Source organism: Cyprinodon tularosa, unplaced genomic scaffold, assembly GCF_016077235.1.
Source record: "Cyprinodon tularosa strain WSP-4 unplaced genomic scaffold, ASM1607723v1 ctg233, whole genome shotgun sequence".
NCBI lineage: Eukaryota > Metazoa > Chordata > Actinopteri > Cyprinodontiformes > Cyprinodontidae > Cyprinodon > Cyprinodon tularosa.
Window position 1 is genome coordinate 1,146,810 of NW_024038871.1, and position 12,816 is coordinate 1,159,625.

Consider the following 12,816-nt stretch of genomic DNA (forward strand, 5'->3'; position numbering starts at 1 on the left):
AGGTGGCGCTATGCACCTATAAGCTGATTGCAATCCGCCAATCTCACAATGAAGAAGAAGATTACTATAATATATTGCTTGATCTCTGTGGTGATTGGGGGATTAAGCGGACGTTCGGACGCATCCAAAGAAACGGCGATGTTTGTCTTAGAGCAAAAATTAAATATGTCAAAGTTATTATTTCTTTTTTACCTCTCACAACATGACGTCTGCGTTGACGTCCTGCGTCCTAAGACTGTGTTACAATGAAGACAATGTCGCCACCTGGTGGACTGGATGCTGAAGTTAGCAGAACATGTGAACCGATCACAGCTTCGTGTGGTAGCTAATTGCGGGGTATTGGCATGGTTAGTCAGTTAGAAACACATAATCTGCTTTGCATTCTCGCTAAACTCCATCGTGTTTCACCTATTCGGTCTGGAGAAGCAGGGAGAGCGGGTTACTAGGCTGGAAGACACCGCTGCTGCTAGTGCTAGCTAAGCTAAGCTAAGCTAACATCAGGTAACCGCCTCCAGCGGTAGACCTACGGGACAAACACAAAGGAAATGGCCACTGTTGCTATTCCTGCCTGCACAACTGCACTTTTACTGGACATCGAGGGAACCACCACGCCAATCACGTTTGTTAAGGCAAGTTTAATGTGTAATAAATGAGAATATGTCCAGAAAAGGTGTGCGAACAGTTCTTATATATTCTTTACTCTGAAACTATTTTTTTCCAACAAATATATCAATAACAAGTGATAATCTTCCCTTTTTTATTGTTTAGTGATCAGTCAATAAATTGTCTTGGTTTCAAAGGTCTACTAAAAGTGTCGTAAATAGGCGCTTTCCTGTCGTGATAAAGGTGACGTCATGAGCCAAGCCCCTTTGAGAGCTTTTTCTTTTTTTATTTTGGCAAGTCACTTCTGTTAACATGAGAATTGCCATATTTTTGTAATTTATTGAGAGCTACTGAGAGCACTATGCCCTGAACGCATCATTCCATTAGAACATCTAGTATATGTCAACATTTCCTCATGGTAATGCAGACAATAAACTTTGTTCTACCTTCTCTATTTCAGGACATACTGTTCCCTTACATCGTAGAGCATCTTGAGGATCATCTGTCGAAGCACTGGGAGGAAGATGAATGCAAACAAGATGTTCATCTGCTTAAAAAGCAGGTGGGGGATGTATGAAAGTTGTAGGGAAATCATAATTACAGCAGGGCCGAGCTGTACTCTTTATCAGATGATATTGTCCCAAAATTTAGAAAATTTCTATAAGAAAAAATAAATCCTGTCTTAAAACCTGTGTTGTTTTTTTTCTGTTATCTTATGCAGGCCAGTTAGTTATACGTCAGCCCGAACACCTAAATTCGACCAATCATATACCGACGGTCATCTGTCAATCAAATTTTTTCGGTCGTAGCATCTTGATTCATATGTTTCAGCTGATATACGAAATTGTTGAAATAAGAGACAAGAATCATTTCCTTTCCTTTGAGTTCCGTCCCAGTGTTCACGGGGATGGACGTCTGTGTCTTCAGCAGGCGTAGAGCTAACAGAACTGGCAGCGTTGCGAGGCAAGGGCTCAAACATGTACGGCTGGAAGCCTTCTACACCTGGCGTCCTCTTCCACGACAACTTTGTCCTCAATTTCCTCCTCTAAATAAAACAGAGGAGACTCATCCACGACCTACGACACTAAACTCTCCTCCTCTTGCATGTTTCCTCTGTCCATAGCGTTCCTTGACAGTGTCGTTTCTAAGTCACCAATTTAGTGCTACTTGGTCCCAATAGAATTTCCCATTGGGAACCTACTAGCACTAAGCTGCTAACTGGTTAGCAAGATGCTTCCAACAAATTGGCCACCAAATTGGAAACCTTCCACCCCAACAATCCCGCCCCCTTGATAAACGACCAATCAAAATCAATTTATTCACTTGTGTAAAGTCGGGCACTTTGGTAGAATTTGTAAATGAAACGGTAAACAAAGAGGGGAAGAAAAAAAAAAAAAACTGTGACAGAGCAAATTGCTAATGGTCATTCTGTGTTTAAATTAAAGGTATAATGGAGGATTTTCACAGATGTTTTGAAAAGAAATGCCCTCTCAGTTAAAAAAAAAGAAAGCGCACTTGCACAACCCTGTACCCGTTCTAGAGAGGAACACCTATTAAACGTGTGCGAGAGCATGCACAAACCTATTTTTCCTTGTGCACGCTCTGTTTAAAAGTTACTGTTTGCATCATTCATACAAGCTTCGTCTCCAAAAGAAGATTTGCATTTTTTCCATTATGTCAGACTCAGCACCGTGTTACGCCAAGAAATACCTGCCTGCTTTGAATGAAACCTTTAAACATATTTGTAATATTTTTATATTTCTTATGCATGGATTCCCTAAAATTGAGAGGTTTGATGGACAGATGAATTCGAATGAATATAATTCTTACTTGTAGCGAGATTTTAGTTGATGTGCTACATCAGTTTCAGATAAATATATTCTCTGCTCAGTGGGTGGCAATTCCTGCTTTCACTATTGACACCGTTCTAGATCATTTGTAACAAAACATTAAAAATATGTTTAAAAATTCCCTTTTTATTTATGTTTATATTCTCGGCAGGCAGGTATTTCTCGGCATAGTTGGGTGAAAATGGGGACAACCACGTAGGACGGCCTTATGTCACCAGAATGGTTGACCATTAGTAGGACCACAAACTAACATCCTCTACTATACCCTAAAATAAATTCCCTAGACAACAGGTCAAAACATTTTCTTTATTCCCTTGATTTTTTTTTTCACATTTTGTGAGATTAAAATACAAAAGTCGAAGATATTTAATTCAATTCAGTTTATTTATATAGCGCCAAATTCAAAACACATGTCATCTCAAGGCACTTTACAGTTCACCAGATCATACAGTCAAATTGATACACAGTTTTCTATTTAAGGAAAACCAGTTGATTGCATTGACCCAAATACAATCCCTCACACTAAGCATGCTTGTAGTGACAGTGGAGAGGAAAAACTCCCTTTTAACAGGAAGAAACCTCCAGCAGAACCAGGCTCAGTGTGAGCGGTCATCTGCCGAGGCCGACTGGGGTTCAAGGAGACAGAAACAGCATTTATTGTTTTGTGACAGACCAACATAGGGACACCAACCTTTAGAGCTTCCCTTTTTTAAATTATTTTTTTTTTGAAGTTCTAGAAATAAGAATCCTCCAAACATGTATTCAACCCCCTCAAATAGCTTCTAGAACCTGTTTAGCTGCAGATTATTTTGCCATCTTCCATCTGCTCTAAAAATTCCAGCTCTCCTTTCAGATGGAAGAGGACATGAGGCAGAACCGGGCGTGTCCCGTCCACGCCGTGGATCAAACGGTCCACACAGATGAGGAGAAAGCCATCAGAGAGGTGATGGAGAATGTGATGTGGCAGATGGCGGCAGACAGGAAGTCCATGGCGCTCAAACAGCTCCAAGGTCACATGTGGAGGGCAGCCTATACTTCTGGGAGAATCAAAGGCGAGTAAGTACGCCGATGTGTTCGCTCACTCACCAAGACTGTGCGTAGTTCTACAGCTGGGGGCAGGTCCTAAAAACATATGGGTCCCTTTGCAAATAGGATCTACCCCGATGTGGTTCCGTCCATCAAAACATGGCGAGAACGCGGCCTGAAGGTTTACATTTACTCGTCTGGAAGCGTGGAGGCTCAGAAACTCCTGTTTGGATACTCGGTAGAAGGAGACGTTTTAGATGTGAGTCAAAAACACTTTTGGGTCATCTGTGTGTATGGTTTCAAATCTGATCTGGTGTTTTTTTTTTGGTCTTCAGCTTTTCGATGGGCACTTTGACACCACAATAGGAGCCAAAGTAGACTCTAAAAGCTATGAAAGGATCGCCGAACGGATCGGCTGTCGGCCTGAAGAAATCACCTTCCTGACCGACGTAAGCAGAGGTAAGCCTTCAGCTGAAAGGGTTCACTGATTTAACAAACCAGTCGGCTCAGCATCAATCTCATTCTGATAACCATTATTTGATAGATCTAGGAGTCATTATAATGATAAAGCCGGGCATACACTGTACCTGTTTTTTCTATCCAGGGTTCCTACAGCATAAGGCAAGTTAAATTCAAGACTTTTTAAGACTTTTTAATGCCACTTGAAATAAAAATTTAAGACCAAATTCACAAGAAACACAAGAACAACCTGCTTGCGACGACTTAACCCAAAGGTTTATTTTAACATAAACCACTGCACTAATGTTTCAAATTTTGAAAAGCTTCATTTACAGGAAGAAAGCTAAAAACACACAAATGACAGATATATTTTAACAATTATTTAACTGAATTCAAAAACTTTGTTTTAGAAGGGAACAAAACAAATCGGTTTTAAACCCACAACATAACCAGTGCTAAGTCTTTTTTGCAGCTATTTTTCTTTGTATTGTTTTCTTAGTATGTTTGATTTGGTGATAAGTGGAGGCGTTGCAGAGACAAGGGTGGAACTAAACTGAGAAATACCGGCTGTTTCTCAGTAACTCTATTTTGACGCTTCTCATGTGCGACTCCACTGCCTTAATTCCTGTCGTTCCGAGCTTGAATCGCTTCTTGCACAAAATCCACTGAGCCTCATGTATGTTCCCTGGTTTTAGCCATGGAGAAAACTCTTGGCTGGAGCCAATCTTGGTTACATTTACACTTTCTCATATTTTCCAGGCAAAAAGTTAATGATGCATCTCCCAAATGTCCCGGCCGCAACAACGCTTTTATTGGTTCCGCTATCGGGACAGAACCAATAATGGCGAGCCGTTATTTTTTTTCTTAATAAAAAAGAAAGTCAATTTTGATGTTTTATTTAGATTACAAAAATAAATCGTAATAAAAATAATCCTATTTATGATGTTTTAAGAATTAAGACCTACGAAAAAATGATTTAAGACATTTTAATACCAATTAAGGCCTTGATTTTATTTTGAAGAATTCAATGCCTTTTAAGACTTTTTAAGGACCCGCAGGAACCCTGCTATCGTTGCTTGCAGCTACAGTTTACACTGTATGACGAAACACAGTTCACGATGTTTGTTATCACACTGTGCGACCAGACGCTCTGATGTGATCTACCTGCTCATACTGTACGTCTAAAAACCACATGGGACTCAGCTCCGCGGTGAGATGGCGCTACTGGGAGTAGTCGATCCGGAAGCCAAACGAGTAAAAGAGGAAAAAGATGGAAGTGTCGATGCCTCCTGTTAAATATGAAGCTCACTAGAGTGAACCGTGCTGCCTTGGCAATTTGTGCCATTTTGTGCTGAAAGCCCTAAAAAGAAAAGGCGACAATGTATTTGGCGAAAGACCTGGCTGAGCAAACATGTTTACTACGGTCTGTCAATTCTACAGAAAGAACTCCATTTCACTCGCAGCCCAGCCATGCTTCTGTGTTTTCATCTGAGAGGAAGAAGAAGAGGAGGAATCCTTGTTTGCACACTTAGCGATTTGCCCACGACGGTCGACTGAAAATCAAACATGTTTGATTTTATCACGACCTCACGATTCCTGATGGGGAGGCGGTTGTGAGAGACTGATCACCACTCGTTACGCCCTGTATAAAGCACACAATCAGGCTGAAAGTCTGCCCGATCGAAAAATTCTTGAACAACTCGAAAATCGTCCCGAAAAGGGTAAAAAATCATACAGTGTAAGCCCGGCTTTAGATCTGCAGAGCTCCACTTCAGAAAAGTCTACATTTATTTGCATTAAAGCACATAAGTACCCCGCCCTGCTCGGCTGGGTTGTTCCCAAAAAAAAAAAAAAAAAAACTCTTGGTTTCTCTCCCATCCATACCATCTCAAAACTGGTGATCAGTTTCATTTCGTCTTATTTTTTTAGAAGAGAGAATACATTTCACCATTTGGATCTGTGCTCACCTGGATTTCTGTTTTTTTGTTTGTTTTTTGTCTCAGAGGCCAAAGCAGCGGAGGAGGCCGGGCTGAACGTCCTGGTGGTGGTGCGGCCTGGAAACATGGAGCTGACGGATGAGGAGAGCGCTCACTATAACCTCATTACCTCCTTTAGTCAACTTCAACTGACAGGACGAGCTTAACGCACACCCTTATTTTGCCTTGTCTACTTTGCATCCCCAACCTTTTTTTTTTCTCTAATATTTTTCACTCTTCTGTTCTTGATTTTTGAGCGTTTGGAGGTACTGGGACTGTTTTTCGCTAACTGTGGCTAACCAGAGTCTTCAACAAGTATTTGCACTCCTTCAACTTTTTCCCCTCATTTTGTGTTTTGGAGTATAAAAGTGATGTTGGAGGAAAATAAGCTACTTGATTTAACTCCACCATGATTGACCGGAAGATCCATGTTCACTCCATTGTTACATGGCTTTGAGCAAAGATTAAAGTCTGTAGTTTACCTGCACCTTTCCAGCACGGTTTTCCCCATCAACTCCAGTCCATAATGATCCCCTCAGCATGATATTGCCATTGCCGTGCTTCACATTAGGATAATGTGTTCAGAGAAAGCTGCAGTCTTCTGAATGCATCTGGTTCCACTACGTTTTATTCAGGGGTATCGAAGTAGAGCAAATGACTAGAAAAAAAATCCTGCCATGTTTTGGTAAAAACTTAATAAAACGTAGAAAAAGTTGAAGAGGTGTAAATACTGGTGCTGTGTGACCCTGGTGAAATCCTCAATGGGATGCCTTCTTTATTTGTATAAAGTGTTGTGATAAAGTGAAAGACTGTCATGGACTGGGAAACTGTGGATGGGTGCTATACAATCACTGAATCATCAACATGCCTGCGGAAAACTGCACAGAAACTGTGAGGTTACCCTTAATGTTTCATCTTTTCCACGGACCGTGTGTCCGACTGCCACTTTCCAGCTGTTCGTATAAGAGCGTGATGTAGCTGTTGCCATTTTGTAAAGCGTCGTCTGCCTGTGGAGTTACCGGACATGCTAAAGTCGAGCCTTGTTCTCCTGTTTTTTTTTAGAAAGTAGAATCACAGTCTAGAAACACCCTGCTGTAGTGCGGACAGAAAATTCCCCATTTCTAACCGACGTTGGAAAGTCTTAACTCGTCCCTTTTGCTCGGGCATGGTGTCTGTTCATAATGTGCCATCTGTTAAATGTTATGTCGATGGTGGAAACTGTCCACACAGTAAACAGTTCTTAATTATGCCAGAGTGACGATCAAATCTGTAAACTGAGTTGGTATTAATCCAGAAATAAACACTGCCATTGTCTTGTTGTCTCATAGTTTGGATAATCAATTGGGTTTAATATTTGTTTCATGTCTGCAGGGAGTTCCTAACCTGACAACAGCCAGATGCATGTCTCGCTCCGCCTAGCTCCGCTCACATACATCTGGGAACTCGCTCATTGAAAGTGATTTCCCCAACCGAATTTATGGTCTGTCCAATCACGACGCAGGGTGGGTGTGTCCTGGAGTGGAGAAGCGACCGTGAGATTCCAACAACAATGGCGGCTCGCATTGAGGAAGCAAGCGTTAGCATTGATGCTGCTATTTCTTCTGTGTTGTCCAATCTATCTGATATTGTTTAATTAAAAGAACATCAGAGAACGGCTTTGAAGGCTTTTGTTGGTGGAAACGATGTTTTCGCCCTTCTCCCCACCGGATTTGGCAAGAGCTTGATCTACCAAATGGCTCCTCCTCTCACAGCGTCACGGGTTAGCTTCGGTGTGAGTGGTTGAAATTGCACGTCAATAAAGATGACAGACAAGTGGCTTATCCAATCATATGCAAGGAGTTTTGATAAGGCCCAGCCTTCAGTAAAGGCAATTCCTATGGCGGGTTCCCAGATGTATGTGAGCGGAGCTAGGCGGAGCGAGACATGCATCTGGCTGTTGTCAGGTTAGGGAGTTCCAGGTTCTCTCTAAATTCCTGTTTCTTTCCCATTAAAAAAATTAAATAATAAATTGTTACTCAAACATTTTGAACTGAAATATTTAAAACTACTTTCACCTCATAGAAAACTGAACCAATTTGATTGTATGATCTGGTTGAATAGTCTGTAAAGTGCCTTGAGACTACATATGTTGTGAATTGGCGCTATACAAATAAAATGAACTGAAAATTGTATATCAATATACTATATATTATATATATATAAGTATATCACCATCGCTGTGGTTTTATATATACATTGGATATAAAAGATGAATAATTTGTTTTCCATTGATGGTTATAGGTCCTTGGGAATTTAAGATCTAAGGATATGTGTTCCTCTGCAGGGGAAAATCTCTCAATGTTACCTTAAAGCTACAGTGTGTAACTTTTAGCGACATCTAGCGGTCAGACTGCAGCAACATGAACATCTCCCCCCACCGCTTCTCCCCCCCAACAGTACGGCGAGCGTTACGGGACAAAATGTCATCCACGACGTCCGCATCACCTACCTTCTCAAGTGATGAGGTTTGTTTACATAGATAATTTTACAGATAGTATTTCATTAGTCTGTGTCGGTTATAGATTTCATGTAGACTTAAGATAATAAATATACCCGTTATTTTTTCTACATCGTTGTGACATTTTGGCGATCTCGCAATCCCTAGTTTGTTGGCTCTGCGCTGCCGTAGCGCAAAGATGTCTGCCTCCATGGCTGCGAGACCCGCTCCTATGTAATTATAAATAACGAATTCTAAGGCAATGCAAATATTAAGGTTAAGAGGCTGAGCTCGTAGATGATGATAAATAACATAGTTATGTATAATATATTACATTTCTGACTGTATATCCCTGTAATTATTACACACTAGCTTTAAAAGGCTGTATTTTGATCCTTTTCCACAATAATGTACTATCTCTTAAAGAACAAAAACTTTCTAATCAGTTTTAAATCCATTTTCAAAAGATTTACTGCAGAACCAACAGTATCTGGGTTATTCATCCTCATGCTGTGCGTTCGGGTCAAGAAAATTTTCCACATGTAGTTTCGCACATGTATAATGGATCCATTTATTTTAACCTTTGACCCTAGATCAGTGTTTTTCAACCCTGGTCCTCAAGGCACCCTGCCCTGCATGTTTTAGTTTTTTCCGAGCTTTCACACACCTGTTATCAATTGATAGCAGATTATCAGGCTTTGCTGAATTGCAATCATCTGAATCAGGTGTGCTGAAGCTCAGAAACATTCAAAACATGCAGAGCAGTGTACCTTGAGGACCATGTTTGAAAAACACTGCCCTAGATAATACTTTTTCAGGTTGGGATGGAGGACATATAAAAGCAAAGTATATTTCTCCTAGATATAAAATTTTTAGATGGTTGTAGCTCAAACAATTTTCTCCAGCACCATTTCTCCAACTTCCCTAGCAACACCAAAACCACCAGACATTTCAATTTTTTTTAATAAACCTTTATTTATTCTTTTTTTTTTTTTTTTTTACCATTGGGCAATCAAAAGACTCAATGAAGCAGCAATGATTACAATGATTGATTGCATGAAAACTACAAAAAAAGGGGATAACATTGTAATCAGCCGGTGATTAAGATTATTACGAAGAGTAATAACCTGAAATTTACTCGTAGAATTCTTCTAAATTTTTCTTTAATTTCTTGTTTAACCGCTTTTAGCAGAAAAAATATATAAAATATAGCTAATTTAGACCCATACTTTTCTTTTTCTTAAGGATACACACAACACATTTGACTTGAGTCGATGTGCGTTCATGTGGCTGTAGCTTTAGCGACATTAGCGGTTAGCCATGTTTCATTTACCACCGTTTACCGGTCCTTTCATTATAGAAAAAAGTTAGACAATCAGCAGCACTGTAGTTTGAGAAGGTAATTAACTGATTTTTGTAGTCCCCTTTTTTTTGAAGGAACGTGAAAATAGTGATAGCATGTCAGGCTAATGTTAGCATCGTTCCAGGAATAACGTTAATCAAGGATAGGGTTGCCACTCTTCCCCTGAAATACGTAATCGTCCAGTATTTGGAAGTTAAATTACGCGTCCCGTATTGAACTGATAACGGACACTATTTGTTCCGCATTTTCCCAAATAACTAAAAAAAACAGTAATTTCGGTGGCACTTGTGCACAGAGCAACTCTACTTTTGTGAATGTGACCCATGTCTCCCATTCCTGATTCTCCCTCCCTCTCGTAGCTAGAGCTTAGAGTTCTACTGTTCTTGTTTCATCTTATCCGTATGACGTCTGTCTAAAGCATTCTCCACGCGGTTCTCTTCTTGGGGCGTTTGTCATGGTTTTGCTTCTAGTTCTACAAACTGTGCACCTGCGCAAGCCAACTCGAAGCCTCTATTGCAATATTATTCATTACACAGCAGGTTGGCAGGAAAAGTAGCAGAACAAAGTGAGTCATTTATTGAACTGGATAAATAAAAACCAAAAATAAGCACACACAAAAAAAATACCCGGCCAAGCACGCCATCGGTTTTGTGAGGGGATTTCTGTGTATGATGATACTGTGCAAACTTAACATTTCCATTTATTAATTATTTTAATTGGCTGTAGCTTATTGCAAGAAATACAAGCCAAGCTCAAAGAACAAAATAAAAGAATGGTTCTGTGTAGAGCTGAAACGGGACACAATTTGGATAAAATGCAGGAAATTGCGTCTAAGAAATACATTTTCTGGAGGACACCCAGACCCCCCCGCGACATTGAAGTTTCTCTAGGACCCCCGAGTCCCTTATTTCCATTTCTGAAAGGTTGCATTCCTAATTAAGAAGGAAGACCAAAATTGTAAGCATTTCTTGTTTGAACAAAAATGACAAAAATCCAACCACTTTAACACTGAGCATCTTTCTGCAGGTTTGAAATGAGGTTCAAACAAACACCTTTGAACACTGGCAAATCTAGGCGAAATTTCCAGGACCACAAAACGAAATGACAAACACACAAACCAAACAAAAAAAAGCAAAAGACAGGAGCGCATTATTTAGTATATTAAGTAAAGCCATGGTTCGAAAGGATCCTTATCTAACAGATAAAAGCTGTGATCCTATCTTGATGTGGCTGGAGCTTAAATCTAACCGTATTTGTTGAAGCAAATGTTAATCTTTAATTATCTTTAGAATGAGTATTATACTCGTTCTGACTGCAACACTGATTTATATGTAACAAGGATACTGATTGTTCTCTTTTGTAGTAGTCTTCTCATCTGGATTCTTCAAAAAATGTAGCTCCTACCTCCTTTTACTACCTCCTATCCCTTCACATTCAGCTGGATGAACAGTAAGAACTTTATCCAGGGTAGGAAAGGAATGCTGAACTGTTGAGCTGAATCCAGACAGCCTTCAGCTTTATGGACGTCATTACACGACGGACTAGTTCTGCTATATCAGGTGAGGACCATGTGTTGACTCCCATTGAGTCTGAGTCGTCATTTTCAACCCTTTCTATGCCCTAACCCTAAAACTAACCCTGAACCTAACCATTACCAATGCATACCTCACCCTGACCCAACTCACAACTTAGCCCTAAACCTAACCTTTAGCAAAATAGCTTGTGAGGACCAGCAAAATGTCCTCACTTTGCAAGAACTGGTCCTCAATTTGATGGTGAAATTGAAAAAAAATGGTCCTCACCCTGAGGGCTAGACAGGTACACACACACATACATATTATACTTAAAAAGATTAATTTTGTCATTTTGTATACACAAGTGTAGACAAAAAGAAATTTCGTTTAGAACATCTCTCTAGACAATTTCATTTTTTTTAAAGTGCAGCCTTGATAAGGTAAGCAGCAGTTGTTGTTGAGCTGCTACTGCTGCCTCCAGCTCCTGAGGCACTCGCTTCTCCTGGCTCAGGGGATTAAAAGGACAATGATGATGATGATGACGATGCTGTGACGGTGGTAGCCCCCTGGGCTGAAGAAGCTGACATGGTTGAAGCAGCAGTGATGCCATCGGCAGGTTAAGCAGCGACAGACGATGCTGGAGAAGGTGTGGGGGCCGGAGGGTGCTGAAGGAGCCGGCCCGGATGTTTCAGCATTTGGCAGGGAAGCATCTAGAGTGCTCTCATTTTTACCTGCAGGGGGCTGTGCTTCCCTTCTAAATGCTGAAGATTGCCTGGGAACAGTCTCAGTGGAGCTTCCATTCACATAGAGCTCCTGTTTCTATCGGCTCAGTACAGCATCAGCACCCCCAAGCCAACAGTATTGTCCGGTATTGCTTGATGGAGCCAAGATCCCATCAGAATGATAGCGCAGCAGTTACATGTCTCCTGTTTTGAAGAGAGTTCCAGTCGGAGATTATCCATTTTGTTTTCCAACGAGCGGACGTTGGAGAGCAGGATTGATGGAAGCGCTGGTCTGTGGGGATTTCTCATTAGCTTCGCAGTTAGCCCCCCTCTGCAGCCTCGCTTTCTCCATCTCGAGCATCTCTTGCACCGTCAGTTGTTTTCCGCTGTTGTTTCGTTGACATCCGTCCATAGCACTCCGCAGCTTTTTAAACAGCCAAAAATGTCAGTACTTAAAACATTTTGTGACCGTAGCTCCAGCAGGCGTTGGCGATCATAGATGCAGGTTTGATGTGTAGTTTGTATCGTTTTAAGCGTCAATTTGCGTGAAATGTAGAGGAGCTGCTCTTGGCCGCTGCCTTGGGGCGCCACCAAATAGTCTTATATACAATGATATGTACTTATATATTACCCTATCATCATACAATTATATATACTTACCACATATACTTGTCAAATTGGCACTACAGCCTTCTTGTAAAAGAAATAACAAAAAACAGATACACATGAGGGAACACATGATGTCCGAACTGTCTTGTATGTTAATGCAAAACTGTACATGTTTCACAAAGATCTAAAAAAAAAAAAAGATTAAAACAATATGTAAA

At 40.6% G+C, this 12,816-nt stretch overlaps 1 protein-coding gene across 1 annotated transcript; it reads left to right on the forward strand.

Annotated features, from left to right (window-relative positions):
- Positions 1–132: 132 nt before the first annotated feature.
- enoph1 (enolase-phosphatase 1) lies at positions 133–7,241 on the forward strand. The gene is made up of 6 exons (XM_038286985.1): positions 133–629; positions 1,064–1,165; positions 3,307–3,509; positions 3,606–3,738; positions 3,815–3,938; positions 5,942–7,241. The coding sequence occupies exons 1-6, from the start codon at positions 546–548 to the stop codon at positions 6,079–6,081; spliced, it is 786 nt and encodes a 261-aa protein (XP_038142913.1). The 5' UTR covers positions 133–545; the 3' UTR covers positions 6,082–7,241.
- The last annotated feature ends 5,575 nt before the right edge of the window (positions 7,242–12,816 follow it).